The 19,899-nt window shown below is 48.9% G+C and overlaps 1 protein-coding gene across 6 annotated transcripts; it reads right to left on the bottom strand.

Moving 5' to 3' along the window:
- Window positions 1–1,954: 1,954 nt before the first annotated feature.
- Stmn4 (stathmin 4) lies at window positions 1,955–19,867 on the bottom strand. 6 transcript variants are annotated; one of them, XM_036199265.1, is made up of 8 exons: window positions 19,757–19,864; window positions 9,383–9,473; window positions 7,850–7,945; window positions 7,174–7,254; window positions 6,607–6,815; window positions 5,661–5,852; window positions 4,964–5,016; window positions 2,507–2,564 (listed from the first exon to the last, which is right to left on the bottom strand). In XM_036199265.1, exons 2-7 carry the CDS (start codon window positions 9,393–9,395, stop codon window positions 4,996–4,998), a joined length of 612 nt encoding a protein of 203 aa, XP_036055158.1. In that variant the 5' UTR covers window positions 9,396–9,473; window positions 19,757–19,864; the 3' UTR covers window positions 2,507–2,564; window positions 4,964–4,995. The 6 variants fall into 6 exon arrangements, with proteins under 6 accessions (XP_036055156.1, XP_036055161.1, XP_036055157.1 ...); XM_036199263.1 differs by lacking the exon at window positions 4,964–5,016 and having other exon boundaries at window positions 1,955–2,564; window positions 19,757–19,867; XM_036199268.1 differs by lacking the exon at window positions 7,174–7,254 and having other exon boundaries at window positions 1,955–2,564; window positions 19,757–19,867.
- Between the last annotated feature and the right edge of the window lie 32 nt (window positions 19,868–19,899).

Below are 19,899 nucleotides of genomic sequence, written 5' to 3'. Positions count from 1 at the left end.
GGCACCACAGAGTTGGTCTCACCACCCAGTGAGTCACAACTGAGTCTGAGAAAAACCCTGACTGGGGGCTCACAGTCTAGTTTAGGTGCACCAGAAAGCAGTACTGTGGGTTGGCTAAAAATAAAGACTTTGGGAACAAGCCCTCTTCTCCCACTTATTATGTGTGGGAATTTGAGCAGACGACTTATCCTTTCCATGCCTCACTTTCTTTGTCTGCATAAAGGGACGACAAAAACAACTCTCTCCTACAGCTGGTACAAAGATTGAATGAGGTCATCAATGGGTGAAAGTCTGGAAAACAGGCATTTAATTGGAGCTGCCTAAAAGTATGAGTTGCAAGCAGCATCACCATTAGCATCACCACCATAACCACCACCACCACCACCATCATTACCACCACCACCATCATCACCACCATCACCATCACCACCACCACCATCATCACCACCACCACCACCACCACCACCACCACCACCATCACCCACCACCACCACCACCACCACCACCACCATCATCAACAACAACACCACCACCATCATCACAACCATCATCACCACCACCATCATCATCACCACCACCACCATCACCACCACCACCATCACCACCACCACCACCATCAACAACACCACCACCATCAACAACACCACCACCACCATCATCACAACCATCATCACCACCACCATCATCATCATCACCACCACCACCATCACCACCACCACCACCACCACCACCACCACCACTATCACCACCACCACCACCATCACCACCACCGCCACCACCATCATCAACAACACCACCACTACCATCATCACAACCATCATCACCACCACCATCATCATCATCACCACCACCACCATCACCACCACCACCACCATCATCATCACCACCACCATCATCAACAACACCACCACTACCATCATCACAACCATCATCCCCATCACCATCATCATCACCACCACCACCATCATCACCACCACTACCATCATCATCACCACCTTTGATCCTCCAGCTATCCTACCCTATCTGGAAGCTCACCTACAGCAGCACTGCCAAGAGAGTACTGAGGCAACACTAAAGAGTTTATTTGCAAAGCTTAACAAAACTACTCAGGGTATAAGGCAAGATGTGGAAATGCCCTGGGATCTGGTTCATACAGACTCCGCCCCGTTTCTGTTTGCAGAAGAGTCAGAAAGGTCCCCTGCAGTCCCAGTCTAGTGTCCTGGAGAATATGGCCCTTTGCTTTCTTCTAATAAAAAATACCTTCCCTCACTGGTGTTCTGTGATCTAGAATCCCAAGCACTTGGTGAGGATTTCTGCTTTGTCTAAACGCTGCTGCCCCCCTAAAACTTCATCCCCCAATAAAGAGTATCAAGTGGTGGATGGAGCCAGCAGTCTCTCCCCATCATGAATGCAATGAATGCTCTTAAAAAAGAAACTATGCGGAGCTCTGTCACTCTTTTGCCACAGAAGAACACAGCAGGAAGGCACCACGTATTTTCTTAGCAGAAAATAGGTTTTCACCAGCCACATTGATCTTAGACTTCCCACCTCAAGAACTATAAGCAATAAGTTTGTGTTGTTTATAGATTACCCTGTCTAAGGTATTTTGTTAAAGCAGCTGACATGGGCTAAAAAATTTCCCTCTCACAATGAATCCTTAGGAGTGTAATAAGATGTCAGTCTGTAGATAGGGAAGGCACCATTTCCTTTCTCATCATTTTGATGCACTCGGTCACTAAGGGACAGCCCACAAAAAGGGGTTTAAAAGGAGAGAGAAAAGGAAACCGCTAATCATTCCAGCACCTAGCATGAACTAACCCACCTCACTCAGCACATTGGATACTTAGATGGAAAACTTAAAAGACACCTGCCATCAGATAGGTGGGAAGCCAAATTTCTAGAACATTCTACCCATTTGCAATGAGAAAATTCAGGAAATAAAGAAACTGGAGACTTGAAGTAAATGTTTCATTGGTCATGATGATCAAAAGATGACAATTAACACACACACACACAGACCTTGTACCACCCACTGAAGGGCGGGTCTCACTCCATCCAGATGGGTTTGTCCTGCTGGCCCTGCAGCCATTACCCCACCTGGACTCTGCCCTTCACTCTGAATTTTTGCCTCGGTTCTCATCTTCTCTCCACTCAGAACCTGGAGGCTGGATGTCCAGGCAGAGCCGTGAAAAGCGGGGGCCTTGGCCCAAGTCTTCAGTCAGTGGACAGTGTCACAATGTCCATGGGCTCATCGCTACCTCTCTTTCCACACTCTCTCCTTCTGTCCCCTCTCCCACCCCGTCATTGTTCCCCAGAAACAAATAGGATGGCTTCACTGGTCAATCCTTACATATACAAACACCAAAAGCAGAGGAAACGCCCCTTGGCCACCCCCCACCCCCCAAACCCCAGTGCTGGGAGAGCAGCCAGCAGCCAAGGCTGCTGGAACCAGGTTGCTGTGGGAGCCGTCTGGCTGTCCTGGAAGCTTCCTTGGCCTCTGGGCTTTACCTGGAGGCCTCTTCCTTCAGCTCCTTGTTCTTCCGCACCTCCTCTGCGTGCTTGTCCTGGGAAGGAAGGGAGGGACAAGGGCAGGTCACACAAGGCTGCCAGGGGAGGCCAGAGGACAAGAGAATGGAAAGCAAAGGATGGTGACCACAGGCGGAGCGGAGCTGTCGACGAAGGCATCCTGAGAGGGGTGGAAGGAGGCAAGTGAAGGACACAGGTCTGTAAGCCTACTGAGCCCAGGGACCCGTGAGTCCTCACATCCTGTAGGGGATCCACATCACAGGGGCTCCATGACACTGCAGGCTCTCTCTACCCCTACTGGTCATTCTGGTACTTGGAATAGTCACTTGGCTTGACTAATGATAAGGAGCTACTTGGTACAGCCAGTTTAAGGGGAATGGGAAAAGAATCAGCCCGTTGCCAGCATCCCTGATGCATCACAGATGCGTTATTTCTCTCCCATCTCTTTAGCATTGTCTTAAACCGCTAACTGCAGGAGGCTTCTCAAGTTACGTACTGACAGAGAACTGTTAGGAAATAGTGTTTGACACCAGACAATGGCCTCCCTTACATGCATTGGGAGACAGTCTTCATTTGCTCTGCTTCATAACATAATCTAGCCAAAAGACTAAATCTACCTTCTCACCCCCAGGCACCTGTGTGACCTGCATAATTCACCCAAAAGACAAGATCTGCCTTCCTGACGCCAGCCAGCTGTGTGACCCCAGCCAGCTGTGTGACCTTAACTAACTGTCTTATCTAACCAGGACTCAAGTTCTTGGATCTTTCCAGTGGGACTAGAATGGGCAGCTGGCTCACCTCCAAAACTCTGTAACAAGGGTCCATTCATGGGGCCATGCCACACCTGCCCTCCACATCATTTCAGCTCACTAGACAAATACCTGGGTCCTTGTAGGTCAGAAACATGTGTTTTTCTTATTTCTATTTCCCAGTCCCTATTGTGACACTCTACTCTGGTAAATGGTCCTTAACAGGTGCTCAATGATCCCCCTACCAGATCCTGGTGTTCCCACATCTGGATGACAAATTAACTTAGAATAGACCCACTGAGGCCACCAAGGTTCCTGAGATACATCTTCACCTACAAGTTTACCCCTCCAGAGGCCTTAGAAATTTCCACAGGCTGAAAGCCAGAAGCGGTATGTCTGGTTCTCACACTCTGGTGTGTATCCCATGACCTGGAGCCCACAGTTCCTCAGACCTTGCCTCCAGAGAGCCAGACAGTAAGTCTGGGCTGGGTTTTCAATGCCTGTGAATTCTGGTCATTACCCACACAAGAGCTAGCATAGATAGCATTGTTGATGTTGAAGATGCCCCTGTCCTTGGACAGAGATGTAATGAAAAACCACATACCTAGCTCTCAACCTTGTCTCCTGCCTCCTCCTGAGAGTTATTATGAGTGGGGAACCAAGGTCTCAGACTAAAGATGTCCTCTCAAATGTCTGATCTGGCATCTTGATTCTCAGCACCTACTTGAAGTACACAGCTGTTGTTCCAAAAATGACCTCGCCTCTGCCTCCACCTCTGTTTTCAAGGGAGCTGGTATGCAGAGCCCTAGATTTCTGGCCTCTGCTTGCTTGGTCTCTGACGAACCCCTTGCTGATGAAAAGTCATGAGACAATACTAAGATATTCTCTCTGAGACGGGCAAGAAAATGGCCACTTGTAGCTGAAAAGTAGCCAAGGCCACCTCTACTGTGCTGTGTGAATCTCAGTGAATCATTTGACCTCTGGAATGGTTTCCTCATCTGAACTAAGAATGACACCTGTCCTGTTTGTCTCATAGACTTGTGGTGACTGTACTAGGATAAAATGCAAGTGTTTTGTAAACAAACTTTCAAGTGCTCTAATATAATTTAGTTTGGTAATTTGTTTTAGGTTGGGTCTGTAAGCCTCTAACACTCCCATCCAAACTGTTGTTTCTTCAAGAATTTGTCTTGGGGCTGGGGCTATGGCTCAGCTGGTAGAGTGCCTTACCTTGCAAGCACAAAGCCCTGGGTTCAATCCCCAGAACTCCATAAAACAGACTTGATGGCACACACCTGTAATCCCTGCACTTGGGAGGTGGGTGCAAAAAGATCAGAATTTCAAGGCTATCCTCAGCTACATAGTCAGTTTGAAACCAGCCTTGGTTACATGAGACCCAGTATCAAAAAGAAAAGGCAATGTTAGGTTTTCCTACAGTATCTATCATTAACAAGAGAAGCCCAAAGTCAGACCCAGATCGTGTCCCCTCCCCCCCCGAGGCAGAAAGAGTGAGAAGCCTTGCTGTCCCTGTGGAATTGAATGACAGAGCCTGGGGCTGCCACCTACTGGCCAGCTCCAGAACCTGGGCAGCTCTCATCCCTGAATGAAGCCAGATTATTTCTAGTAACTGTTGCCAAGGGCCTGAGGTTCTAGGTGGGTAGGCGGGAAGGAATAAGGACCACGCTGCTCACCATGGGACGAGGCCACCGATCGGTCCCGGGAGTCACCGCGCAGCAGGCGGCTCCTGGAAATAAAACACAGAGCTAAAGCTTCCCAGGAGCTGCAGGAGAAACTGAGGCAGCCTGGGACTCAGAGAATGAGGCCAGCATGTCTTCCAAAGAAAGACATGGAGGACTGACCCCAGTCTCTCACGCCTCTCATATGCAGGTGACACTTTGGTAATTGACAAAGGCAGACTATTGGAAAAGCCTACTACTCTCTGGCCCTTATCGAGAACTGTGGGGAGAATCCTCTTTTCCTGCTTTACTGGCAACCAGGCTTGTTGTGCCCCTGGCTCAGAGCCATGCTCAAGTTAGCATCTTTCATTAAGCCAAATCTGCCCATTCAAGGATGAAGCCAGAATGTGCAGACATATGTCTCTCCTTAGATACTTGCATTAGACAGGCTTTCTCTCGAAAAGAAGGGCGCAAGCAAGCTCCTGAGACAGTGAGAAATATCAATTGCAAAACTCTAGAAAATCCCCCGAGGCCACCCAAAGTATGGCGTGTGCTTCTTGCCTGTGACTTCCCAAATCATACCCTTAGAACGACGAGGACCCTGCCTGATGGAAACATTTCCATTCCTGCAGAGGCTGCTTCCTCCAGAGTGATGCGTAGGTCACGTGTGTTGCCACGCAAGGAGCCTCCTGCCCAATCCAGGACCGCTTACCTTCTCTTGCAGCCGCTCCAGCATGGCGGCCAGGTGGGCCTCCCGATTCTCCTTATTAGACTCCATCTTCTGGGCCAGCTTCTCTTTTGCCATCTTGATGAAGTTGTTGTTTTCCTCAATGGCTTTCTGGATCACCTCTCGCTCGTGCTCTCGTTTCTCTGCTAGGTGCTTCAGGAGCTCCGCTTCCTGGTACTAGGGGAGCACAAGAAAGAGGAAGACCCTTCAGGGTGGATTTCTACCGTCGCGACTTAACAGTGCCACTCCCAGATGGGGTCCATCCCTGAACCTGGTCCTCTGGCCCAGAAGTAGGAAGCAATGACACGGGACCCCTGCAAAACTTTCCACCATCTTTGACTTTATTAGCCCTTTTCTAAATAGCATCTAAATCTTTTATCTCATTTTCATCATTCACTGTTGCACTCATTCATTCACAAATACTAAGTAATCGTATATTAACTTCAAGGCACTCACAACTCCAGGCGCCTGGGAAGGCAGCAAACAGCCTAGTAGAAATAACCGTGCATGTTAATAGATAACTGAAACCCAGACCTGCATGTGATAAATGCCTTGGAGGTAAAGGGAGGGACCACAAGAATTCAACCGAGAAAGGTTGGGGGGGGGGGTTGTTTGTTTGTTTGTTTTGTTTTTTTAAGATGCAGAAATGCTCGCGATAAAATGGCATCTGAGTTGAGCCATGAGAATGGGTGGGAAACAGGGAAGTTGAATAGAAGGCCGGCTCAGAGAGGAATGTGACACTAAGCAAACTGTAAGCTCACCCAGTGCACACTTGTGGTCCGGTCACCTTCAAGTAATGTCTTACTCTATACCCAGCACTCAGGAGGTGCCGTCTCAGGTTCACGACCCCGCCTCAGAGACACCACCCCCTCCTCCTTCTTGCTCCCACCGGAGAAAGGAAGAGAGATAAGAAAGAAAGGGCTGGGCTAACCTTCCTTCGCTCCTCAGCTGCTTCTAGTTTCTTCTGAATCTCTTCTAAGGATGGGTCTCGCCGTCGGGGGAGGGAGGCGTTAAACTCGGGCACCCCATCGAAGGAGGGTGGCTTCAGGATGACTTCAAAGGACTGGCCGGAGGTGCGCTTGTTCAGCTCGATGACTTCCATGTCAGAGATGACGCACCAGTTCAGGTCCACCGTATCTGCTATAAAGGGCAGAGTTGGGGCTGCTCACCTGCCGAGGAGCAGCTGGGGCCCCAACGAGCATGCACACATGCACACAGACACAGGGAAGCTGGGGTCCCAAGGCACACCAATGACTAGGGTCTGGTGGATCCTGAACACTGGACCCTAAGGCCAGTGGCTTTGACAGAGTAAGGTTTGAGGATCCCTGGGCAAGGATCCCATGAGCTGTGATTGGTGACAGCAGCTGCAGGCAATGCCAGCTGCTGTTGTTCCTCGCTGGTGACAGACACCGGTTCATTTCACCCCGTGCCCGCCCCCAGCCCCTCCTTGCCCTGTCCCTCTGATGGCCTGTGGACCTCTCCCCTGGCTCCCGCCTACCCTCTTCTCTTCTTTCTCTCCAGTGAGCACTGCCTTTCCGCTGGCTTTGACCTTTCCTCCTACACTGTCTCCCACACCAGCCTAAACGGAAAAAACAGTCTCAGGTCATCCGCACGCCCGCCGCTCTCACCGACAGACCGAACCCATCCCTTCCTCGAAACCAGAAATGAAGAGATGACCTGTCTGTCCCCTGACCACTCCTGGTGAGAGCGTGGCCATCCAGTACTCTGTGACAGGGTCTGGGGACTCTGACAGTACCACTGTCACCAGGCAGGAAGTGTTCTTTCCACTTCCGGGCTGTCAGGAACATCTCTGTCTGTCCCTAGAAACCCTGCTCAACACACCAAGTTTTCATTTTTGTTCTGTGTCATTATGGACAGAAGAATCTCAGAACCTGTGTCTGGCTTGCCCTTGCATCCTCTGGGGTGTCAATTTATTCGAGGAATGTGCAAAAGGGACCCTAGGAGCAAGTGCTTCAGGAAGGGCCTCCAGATCCCTGGCCGATACCCGGCACTCCAGGCCACATCCCCTGGGCTCAGACCCCTCAGGCTCTGGGAAAGAAGACACACTATGACCAGGACAGTTTTACCAGATGGGGGTCAACGGGGGAGGGCACCCACAAACACAGGACACAGAAGCCTCCACCCTTTCCTTTCCCAGCCGAGCTCCCACTTACCTTCATACTTGTAGGATGATTTATTCAGGGGATCGGACAGGAAGCAGGAGCAGAACAGAGACACCAGTGGGAGCTCCTTCATCTTCTCCTTGTAGGCTACAAGAGAGCGAGCCAGTGAAGATGGGCCCACCAGGCCCAGAATCCAGCACTTTTGTGAGTCAACCCAGGCTTTCTGGCTCCAAAGTACAGAAGCCTGGGCCACCTTGGGCTTGAAATTTGACCTTCCAACTATACAGCTGATCCCATTCTTCTGTGGATACCAAAAGCAAAGTACCCTCTAGTAAAGACCCCAGGCGCGCAGTCCCTGCCCTGGTCCCTGATCTCCATCTCCTACTTCCACCCAAGGACAGACCAGGTCCATGACTCTTCTTTCTCCTGAAAGGACTTGACATGGCCACCTAAAGAATGAAGCGGTTAGGGTTGGGGATTTAGCTCAGTGGTAGAACGCTTGCCTAGCAAGCACAAGGCCCTGGGTTCGATCCTCAGCTCTTAAAAAAGAAAAGAAAAAAAAAAAAAAGCCAGGCGGTGGTGGCACACTCGGGAGGCAGAGGCAGGTGGATCTCTGTGAGTTTGAGGCCAGCCTGGTCTACAGAGTGAGATCCAGGAAAGGCGCAAAACTACACAGAGAAACCCTGTCTTGAAAAACCAAAAAAATAAAAAATAAAAAATAAATAATAATAATAATAATGAAGCAGTTAATACAGGGAGCTTCCTTGTTGCTCTCCTTGTGGTCCAGGCCCACTCTAGAGGGAGTCAGACTGGGAGTCTCCTCAAACCTTCCCAACACAGAAATCAAACCAGGGGAGTGACTGTCCACAGAGTGGAAATGTACGCCTGACACCAGGAGTCTCCCTGCAGGCCACCACAGGTCATCCTGGGGGCCCCTGCCAGCCCTTCTCCCTTCCCCCACCACACCCTGTTTTCTGCAGAACATGAAAGACTCCCTCAGTACCAATCCCACATTGCCAGTGCTCATTTTCTCTTAGAAACCTGGAAGCAGAATTTCAACAGTATGATAGGGATATTATTAAATTTTTTTAAACAGTGCACAAATGAGCAAATGAGGAAGAAGAATTTAGCTGTGATCCCACCCAACACCCAGACGTGACTTCGCCTCTGCCTTTCCACCGTGTCTTTCTAGGCATCTGTAAGGGCACATGCACAGAGGAAGAGGGCTGGGGAGCTGGTGACATGCTTGCCTTGCAAGTCCAAGTTTCGATTCTCAGCACTCACATGTAAAAGCCATTGGCAGGCTGGAACAGGAAGATCCCTGACACTCACTGGCCAGTCAGTTTAGCCGTATCAACAAGCCTCAGGCCAATGAAAGACCCTTTCTATAAACTACGAGATGAATGGGTCCAGAGAAATGATACCTGAAGTTCTTCTCTGACCTCTACATGCATGTGGACAGACATGTATGCCAGGCACAAACATGTGTCATACATACACATGCATCTCAGCACACATGAACAGAGAGAGAGAGAGAAATGGCTTATGCTATAGTGTTCATCACTGATTGGTGCATGCACCTACCTGCAAGGGTCATGTTGGCTGGAATCTGGTGGTTGGGTTGACTGAAAGTCACAGCGAGTGTTTATTACTGGCTCAGAACACAATCACAACCCTAAGGAAGAGAGAAGAGTCCTCATTGAGAGGCCTTTTTAAGCACCAAGGGAATGTTGGGGATACTGTATTTGCCATGACCTCCAGGCCCTCCCGTCTCTAGCTTTCACTTCCCCACTCACCCTCCTCCACATCTGCCCAGGAAGATTCAGTTCACACACCAAGGATCCCTTCACAACTGACTCAAGGCCTCTGAGCATGTAAATATGGGTTCCCCCAACTTCATCCCTCGGGGTGTTTGTCTGTCTCCCTGTACAGTGTAATAACCTGGCCCAAGGTCAGGGTGAAGGGGAGCGGCAAGTCCTCTGTAGGAATTGCTTGGAAATGTCTATAAATCTGACATCTGTCTGACCTTCTCCAGCCAACTCTGACAGGAATTGAGTAGGAAGAGGGCAGAAGACGTGAAACCCGCTTTGAGATACCTTCCTACTTCCCTGTCCTCCAAGAGCTACCTACCAGCTTGGTCCCTTGACTCCACTGAAATTGACCTTGGACCACAAGGGGAAACGCACACTTAGGCATACCATCATGATAAGGATGTCAGCCCAGGGACATGCATGGGTATGTGAGACCATCTTGGGTCTGAAGACAATGTAGGAAGAAAGGAAAGGTCAAGAAAGAAGACAGAAAGGCCAAGAAAGGAGCACCTGTGAATACCTGGGAGGTGAGAGGGAACAGGGCTCCACTGAGGACCAGCGGTGAGTGCTTGGCAAGGAGACTGTTTGGTATTTGGCCACCTTTATGGTCTCTGTGCCAGTGGAGAGTGGTGTGAGCCAAGAGGCTATTACTACATTCCTTCATCCTCAGGAGACACAGAGGCTTGACATCCTGTTATTTAGATGGTGAGTGTATCCCCCCCCCCCAGGGCCAAGGCTGGTGTAGATGAGAGGTCCTGGGGGAGCCGTGGGTCTAGTTCCAGCCTCAGAACTAGACTAGTGGAGAGTTGATGACAGGTGCTATCTCACCCTGTCGCTCTGCACACCTAAACCTTACACTCACTGTCTTCATTCTGCACAGACTTGCGCTTGTGAAACAGCACAAGCTTTACCCAGCACCCAGAACCCAAGAAACAACCTTCCTCTGCCCCTTGCGTCAAGATGGCTCTCGCCAGCCATGCAAGTAAGGATTTTGCCCCCGTTTTTCAAGACTCAGAGAAAGTAATCGAGCACAGATTTGAAGCAGCAAAACCCAGCTGCCCTTAGAGGGCTCTGTTGTCCATTTTCGAGCCAAAGACCCTGCCAGAGCTTTCTTCTGCCAATACAATAGGCCTTTTCTCCATGGTGTCAGGCTGGTCCTGATGGTACCAGTGAATCCCTGAATATGGAGATAGGCCTGGTGCCTGAGGACAAAGTCCTTGATCATGAGACCAGCATTCATTCAGGTCCAGAGCAATTGAGAAGTAGAGTGACTAGGTGAGAAACATCGGCCAGGGGAGGCAGGGAACTAGGACCCTGGTTAATGGATCAGAAGGAGAGATGGGAACGAGGAGAAGGGGAAGAAAATGTGATGCAGCTGTGTGGAGGCATGTCCTTAGCCTGGACTGGAATGATAAGATCCTACACACATAAAACGCTCTCAGCTTTCTCCCAGTTGATCTTTCCACGAACCTACATTGTGCCAACAAGGCAGACGCTGTCATGTTTGCATTCAGGTGAAGAACCTGCAGCTCAGAGACGTTAAGATACCTGCCTAGGGTCACAAAGCTCTGAAGGGTCCAGACCCAGAACTTCTGAATTAGAAGCTCTTCTCTAGTGGCGAACGGAGAAGCAAGATGTCTGCACTTGTCCCTCGTGGTCCCAAGGACACAGAAAAAGCCAGTCTAGCCTGGAGGTGGGAGGGAATTTTTCTCACATATATACATAAGTGCTTTCCATATGGGAAAATCTGGGCTATGAGTCATGGGAACTAGAAACCGTTGGAAAGCCAGAGAAGAAAGACTAGGGCAGGGATCTGGGGAGGTTGACAGAGTGGCAAGGAACTTGTCACAGATCTCAGTCCTGTGAGGTTCAAGCCTGCACAGTTAAAAACTCACAGTCACAGAACTTCCACTTTCTTACGCACTCACTCCAAGTTTCTCAATTGCCTTTTGGAGGGGTAGAAAATCTCTCTCATAAATGAAGATGTCAAGGCTCAGAAAAATAAGGTGACATTTCTAAGCCCATCCAGTGCCCTGGGTTGAATAAGCAGTGTGCACACACCATCACATTATGAATGTGCTTTTCTGTGGAGAAAGGACCATTGCAGATGTGACTGGCAACTTCAAGAGGAGAGCATCCCTGACTACCTAAGTGGGGCTTATGAGTGAGTCCTGAGAGGACAGAAGCAGAGATCAGAATGATGCCGCGGCAAGCCAAGGAATGCCTGGAGACACTGAGCTGGAAGATGCAAGTAAGGATTCTCCCTAGAATCTTTTGATAGGTTGATTTTGAACTTGTTCGCTCCTGCTATGTGGTTGGCTATGCGCCAGCCCCAATGGTCTCAATACATGACAAAACCATGATTCCTCCACTACATCTCAACAGCTAGTGTGTACACATGGCCTGATTTGTTACTCAGTATAATCTGTGTACATGGACCCAGAGCTACAGGGGACCCCTCAAAACTCTCATGCTGACGTGTCATTTCTGTTGTAGTCAAGACCCGTGAGGCACTCTGAGAAAGGCTACATCGATGCCACAGGCAACAAGGCTTTCTGGAGAGCACAGCAATGCAAAGCAACCTTAAGCCCCTGGGGGTGGCAAGCACAGGAGGGAGCCTGGCTTTCCCCATTATTACCTTGTGACATCAATGCTTGGTGGCAGCTAGTCAAATCCACCTCCCCCAGCACTCCGCCTGTGGTGTGGCTCCTGCTCCCTAGGTCTGGTCATGTCACCCTGTCATAACAGCACACAGCCTAGAGGTAGGGACTGCTGCGTGTGCCCACAGCTGCCAGGAAGAGAAGTAGGGAGTGTGCACAGGTCAGAGCACAGAATACTAGAACTCATGGAGGCAGCAGGAAGGGGCAAGAGTGGCCAGCAGAGGGGCGAGGCAGAGCTTACCTATCAGGAAGAGACGTTACCCATGACATCGGGCATCTGAGCATCAGAGGGCGGCCCCCACGCTAGACACACCCCAGATCCATCCCAAGCCTCTTCCCAGTCCTAGCCCTTCAGCAGCCCCGTAAGGAAGACAACGGGAAGCTGTCTGCACACCAAGCTCTAATGGCCAATAGGATACAGTCACTCAACAGTTACCACAGGTATAACAAGGGCTCAGGATGGTGGTTTCTGGGCTCCTGCACAGAGCATGACACAAACCGGTTGGTCAAAAGTGAGAGTCTCCTGACCACCCAGGGCCCATGCTGCAGGGACTGAGCCAGGGTAACAAGTGGTGAGAGGATTCAGGTATCTGCTGTCCAAATCAAGAAGACAGCTCAGCCCAGGTTGGAGGGGGGGGCGCGCATTATATCACACGAGCGCCTTGTGCCTAGAACCATGCAGAAGCCTTGGGACTTGGCTGTGCTGAAGTGTGACTTATGCATATTCAAGAAGACAGGGGACCCATTGGGCTGCCTGCAGACTGCCTTGAGTGTCAGAATAGGAAGAGGCAGAGGGCAGACAGACACCTCCACACCATTGAAGGGGTTTATATCTATCTATTCCATTTTCAAGCCGCTGGATGGTGATGCTGAAGGTGACTGCCTGCTTTGTTCCAGAAGAGTCACAGATTTTGGGTTTTTTGTTTGTTTGTTTTGTTTTTCTGAGACAGGGTTTCTCTGTGTAGCTTTTGTGCCTTTCCTGGAACTCACTTGGTAGCCCAGGCTGGCCTCGAACACACAGAGATCCGCCTGCCTCTGCCTCCCGAGTGCTGGGATTAAAGGCGTGCGCCACCACCGCCCGGCTCTGAGTCACAGATTTTATATCACAACTTAATCTAAGATAATGAGGACATTGAAGTTCAGTGATGTTGAGTAGATTGCACCAAGCCATATGGGTCATAAGGTGCTGAGCTGGGAGTTGAGTCGGTGTGTGTTTCATGGGAAATCTTCTGTCTTCAGGATCTACCATTATGGCCAAGAGGTGTGTCTGGTGGTACCAACTTAGGGACAAGATTGGGAGGGGTGATTGGAAGCCATGGCCAGGTTCAAGTATTGGGAACCTGCCTAGATTGAGTCACAGTCCAGAGTCACACCCAGCACTGTTGTCCCATTTATAAACTGATCCTCACACAGTACCAGTATCTAAGTGGCTGCGTATGGGAACATAACTGCACTAGCATATTTAATAGAATAAATATGTGAGTGATATCATGCACCCAAGCAACCAGGCCACCAAGAAGACAATCAGACATAGCAAATGAAACAAATTAAGTGCATGTGGTTGATGGTGAAGAGGCAGAGTCAAGGCTGTGGACTGGAGAGGAACCTCCTAGCTGGAAGAGAGAAGAAAGCAATAGGTGAATTGTAAAGATGGAGCCCTTCACATGATATCAGAAACCAGGTAGACAGGCAATCATAGGGCTGAGAGCTCCACATAAGGCGCATATGAGACCTCCCAGTGACGCCTAGATGAGGACTCTCATGTTTGGTGAGAAGCCAGGTTGTACCAAGATACTGTATTGCACTTGGCTACCCACCCTTCCTCTGCCCAAGATATCAATCCTGTGCTCACTGGGGACAAGGGATCCTGAGGTTACACTGTGAGTTATTGGTAGAGGAAGAACCAGAATATGATCCTGGGTTCCAGTGTGTGAGCCTTTCTCCTTTGTCTTGGGCCCCTTTCACTTTCTTAAATGGGACAATAGTCCACATCAGGGTCTGCAGAGCTGCCCTCAGTATAGAAATGGGTTCCTAGAAGGGATGCTGTTGTAGGATACTATGGCAGGACCAAGGCTCTAGGCTTTGTGAGGTCAGTTAGTGACCTGGAACTACAGGAGTGTGCTGAGTGCTCCAGAGAGACATGGCCAACCCTGGAATGTCTCAAACTGCCCACACAGTGGGCAGAGCAGACAAGTATTTTGTCTCTATGAGAAATGCCCAGCTATTGCTACTGGACTGTTTAGAAACCCACGTGGACTATTTCTGAGGGATCAGCAGTTAATGTGTGTCCAAGTGGTTTAAATAGAGCTGTCTCTGGCAAGGGTTCTAGAAGACAAATATAGGGATTCTGGCGCAGATTCAAGATGGGAACTTCGTGGGCGTGGATGTAATGAATTCTAGCCTGGCTCTTCTAACCACAAGAGTGCAGAAAGAGGCCATTCCAGGCTGACACTGTTCTATGTCCTGATGCCATATGCTGCCCTGTCATACATCTTCACTTTGGGCTGAAATCATGGTCCCACAGAGGAATACCCTTGCTTATTTCCTACCGTCCCAAGACTCTGATTGGCAATGTGTTTTATCTGTATTTAAAATCAAAAGGAGATAATTAATTTTTTTCATGAATGTGGTTTTCATTCTTTCCACACTATTTATTGAATATTGAATGCTATGCCAAGTCTTTCTTAGGTACAGGAACAGCCACAGATTGTTTGGTGCTGGAGGGAAACTGAGCAGTGAGGGCCTCTGGGAGTTCTGCTGGGGCTCTTCCCGCCTCTGGCAGATCCATGCAGAACCTGTATCCTTAAAGGAGAAAGGTGAGAGCACCACCAAGCAGGGACAAGTAGGACAAGTGGAGGGGAGCTGGTAGACAAAACATGGTACGAGTGGCTGGCTTTGGAGACTCACTGTTGAATCACCCAATGAATGCGTCTAAGGGCTCCAGCAGAAAGCGACACCAGGCTCGTGGTCAAGAGCTCCTTGAGAATGCACAGCAGATACAGCAGCTATCAGAAGGAAGCTTCAGGTGCACTTCGAGGACATTGCCCTGCTAACAGCAGAACCCTGGAAATCTGAGTCTGCCAAGGCCTCGGAGCTCTAACAGCCATGCTGAGAGGCAAGATGGGAATGGGGAACCACAGCCGGAAAACCTGCAGCCCCAAATCATGCACTGTGAAGGGACATCTTGGGCTATTTTTATTCCCAGTTCAATACACACAGAAGAATCACTGCCAGAAGTCAAGTTCAGGGCAGGAGTTTCCATTCAGGGATGCTAGCTGGAGTGCTGGGAGTATGACTCAGATGTAGATAAGGAGTCAAAGACACTTGTGGGCATCTGTGCATGGTGCAACGCTCGTGACCTCGTTCCTAACAGCAACAATACAGATGTTTAATAGCAAGCATAGTATACCCCAATTTTCCCAGTGTGTATGTACACACACACACACACACACACACACACACACACACACACACACGCATGCACACATTTATACACAGTGCCACATGGCCTTAGCATTACATGTCAGGAACAGAGAATCAATCACTCCTGATGTCTACCACTTAATCCTATCAGCACTTCCTTCTAGGGCTTTTCTCCCCTGTCCCTAAGTTTATTATGTAGCTATAATCATTTCACCCTTCCTGAATCCTTCAGTACAGATACCAGACACACATTTACAAGATGATCATCTCGGGGAGGGGTGAGGAACAAAGGAACAAGAAAATATGCCATTTTTAAAAAGCATTTAGGTGTTTTGTTTATTTTGTTTTTTTGTTTGTTTCTTTCTTTCTTTTAGCATCTACATTCTATTCCTGACAGGAGGAAGGAAGCCATGGAGATATGCATATCTACCCGCACACATATGTCCTTTCCACTCTACCCCTATATCCCTCCCACCCTACCCCTACACACGCACATTGTCTTCTTAGCCTCCTCATCCAACAGAGTCAAATCCAGTAACCTCTTCCATCCATGGCAGCTGCATGTCCCTCCCACAGGGTCCTAGTGTCTGACCCTGTGGACTGTAGGGGGCTGGGGGGTGTGGCAGAGAAAATGGACATACCCGAAGGGGCAGAAGCCTGAACGTGGCTGGCCTGATTTATGACCACTTCCACAGAAAGGACCCGGCACAGAAGGTCTGAGTTTCCGTGGCTTGTCTGGGGACTGGATCCTGAAGTCCCAGCCAAGTGGGACACAAAGACAGGATCTTTGTGTTTCAGGGGGGAAATCAAACAAGGCTTGCTTTGGTGATGATCTTGATCATTCAATATCCTGTTGTTTAAAATCAAACACACAGGTAGATTTTTTTCCCCTTCTCTCTATGTGGTTTGCTTGGTACAGAGACCATCCCCTCTCCTTACTCTTCCCGCTGCTCTGTTTTCCTTATCCCACGTGTCTGCCTTTGCTGTTCAACCATCTTCTTCTCTGGATCTGTTTCCCAGTCTTTGATGCCGGGTTTCATTTTGTCTTAAACACCAGCAACTAAACCTAGGGTCTTGTGCATGGTTGACAGCGTTCCACCACTGAGCCACATCTCTACGTCTCCGTCCCTCTCGCTTAAGCATCAACCAACCCAGTTCCCACCTACAAAGCAAATGTGGTTTATGGGGATAGTTAAGAGAGGACAGGCAGTGAGCCTCACTTAGACCTTAGATACCTCTTTTCTCCCCCACCCCTTTCTTGCCAAAATGAAATCTAAATATTCATTATATATCCAAACCAAAGTAGAAGACCCTCCCACTTCCCAGTTCCTTTCTTTCATATCTGCGGAAGATACATCCCAAGAGCTTCCTTAGATATCTAGAACCTGAGACAATGCTGAGCTCTCTATACACCATGTCCCATTTCTACACATGTATACTTAGAATAAAGCAGCATCTATATGGAGGCATGATTAAAAACTAACAACAGCAATTATAAAATAAAACAATAATAATAACATGATATTGGTAAAAGTTACTTCAAACTCCTGAATTGCTTTTTTTTCCCCTGGAAATTCCCATTTAATATTTTTGGATGTAATGCATCTTGGGTAGCTGAGACAAAGGAAAGCAAAATCATGAATAAAGAGGCAATTGTGGTATGTCTGTTCAGCAGTGTGCTGGGTGTGCATGCTATACGGTCAAACTTCTCTAGTTTTAGGAATTCTTCAGAGCACACCATGCCCCTGAATAAACGTCCTTTCTGGTTAAACAAGACTGAGATTTCATTGTAACTTTCGATCACTTAGCTGGTACCTGGGAGCAGGTGCGCACAGTCCACAATGTGGATAAAATGGGAGAACAGCATACCAAGTAAAATAAGGCAAAAAATGTGTGGTTCCATTGCTAAGGGACACCTGGTGGAGCCACACTGAGAGGTGGAAAGGAAGGAGTGTTTAGTAGGTGCACTGTCTCACATCTGCAGGATGAAAATATTCTGGAACATTGCATGGACAACATTGTCAACTTAAAATAATGAAGATAGTCACTTTTGTGTTCATTACATTTTACTACAATTAAAATTTTTTAACTGAAAAAAAAAAATGTTCATCCCAGTGAATTTTCCATAAATGTGTAGGCTTGGGGCTGGAAGAGACCATCAGAAGTTACTTAGTCCAATGATTCTCAACTATTTGTTGCCTGGAATCCATAATAAAAGCTAGATTTTATGCCATGAGCCAGCATATGAATGCCAAGACAGAAACATACATGTGGATTTGGGTTTGGATATAACACACACACACACACACACACACACACACACACACACACACACATACACACACACACACACACACATGCACACACACACACACACACACACACACACACACACACACACACACAAATATATACCTAGCTAAAAATATACAACTAAAAAGGCACAAGAAGCAGTAGCCATTATATGAGGGGTGTGTTCTGTCTTTTTTTTTCCTACTCTGTTCTGTCTAATTTTATTTTTCAAATATCAGTTACATTTTACAAAATTGATTTTGTTATCCACTAGTTAGGTTTCAGCCTGCAGTTCAACAGCCCTGGTCTGGAATACAGAGATGTCCAGTATCTCTCTGCTGGGTGGTCGTCCAGCTCCCCCCGAATGCCATCAGTGATGGGGATCTCACTTTCCACAAGGCTGCAGTCTCTGTGACAAACCTTCCTAGCAGATAAAGCTCCCAAATCACTTCCCAGTTGTTTCAGATGTGACTGGGTGGAGCTGGGGAAAAGTAGAAGTCTAGGACCAGGTGGAGGAGTCTGGGCAGCTTAGGAAAGGACCGAGAAAATAGCTCCATCCACAAGGCAGGGAGCAAGGGGGCTGGAGGCAAGGGCAGGGGCTGGGAGGTCGTGGCTGCCTTCTGGCTGTGCATTGACCTGCCCCCTCTGCCTCTGCTTCCCTCCACCGCTATCATTATTTCCACATCTGGTGCATGATCTCATCACCCAAGCACCCACCCGAGGGAGAACTCTCCTCCCCGAGGGGCCCCAGCCTTAGGGGAGACAGATTCCAACACATTCCATCTCCATCCTTCACCCCCAACTCTAGCAGGTCACTGCCAGGTCATCCCATCAGCTATCCTCTTGGTATTGGGACATGGGGTATCCCTGCCCGGGGTCTTCAGACAGGGTGACCTAAGGCTGTCTGACCTAGCCTCTGAGGTATCCTCCAAAACTGTCCAGGTTGAGGACAATGAGGCTCTTAGACACCTAACTGTGTTCTTGGGAGAAATAAAACAAAGACAGTGCTGCCATGTGGGGACACAGCTATCTATCTCTGCTGGACATCAGAGCTCTGGATCCCTGGATGAGGAAAAGGGTGAGGAAAGGATGCTAAAACTCCTGGCTGGGGTGGTGAGCTGATCACGCCAAGGGGGTTGGCTGTGACTGGTTGAGGACCAGAGAACCTGGGTGTGGCTGTCCTGCCAGCCTGCATCCTCTGCCTTAGAGCCAGTTGCGGAGCCAGTTAGAATTAGGTTGACCTCAGGGTGGGGCGGGGCAAGCGAGAGGGGATGATCTCACTGTATCTCTCCTTCAGGCCAAGAGAGAAAAAAGTAAGACTGCCCAGAGCTAGGGGAGAAAGAAAAGACCATGCCAAAAAAAAAAAAAAAGACCAAGTAGGAAAAGAACCGATGAGAATGTCAAAAGCGGAGCTTCTTCAGCTCGAATACAGGGTCCTCAGTCAGAGCAGCCTCCGAGGAAGCTCAGCTCCCACAAACCTTCTTCTCTCAAAAGCACATTTTTTAAATGCAGAAATAACATGAACCTCCACGACATGTCCCACTCATCTGGAACAAAAGTGATGCCCAGAGCCCACCCTCACGCCTCTTCAAGCACCATCATTTTGCCTCACCCTGCTTCTCCCCCAGGATTTGACAAAGTTTAATCGACTGAGTGAACCACAAGCAGCACAATAGACACCAAACCCTTGTCTCTCCCCCTCTCTGGCTGCTGTTGTTTCTTCCTTTTGTTTGAAAAACCCCTCCGGTTATCTGCATTTCAGTTCTACTTACCTGCAGTCCGGTTTCCAAAGAGAGCTGTTCTCTTCTCACTCCCTCAATTAGTGGTACCCTAGGCTTCTCTCAACATCAGCACCACTGCTGGGCTCTCGCCATGACATCACCTCCGAGCTCCCTGATTGGCTAACAGTGGGTTG

The sequence above is a fragment of the Onychomys torridus genome, chromosome 9 (genome assembly GCF_903995425.1).
Source record: "Onychomys torridus chromosome 9, mOncTor1.1, whole genome shotgun sequence".
NCBI lineage: Eukaryota > Metazoa > Chordata > Mammalia > Rodentia > Cricetidae > Onychomys > Onychomys torridus.
Note: the sequence above shows the minus strand (reverse complement) of the source record. Positions and strands in the feature narration are given on the sequence as shown.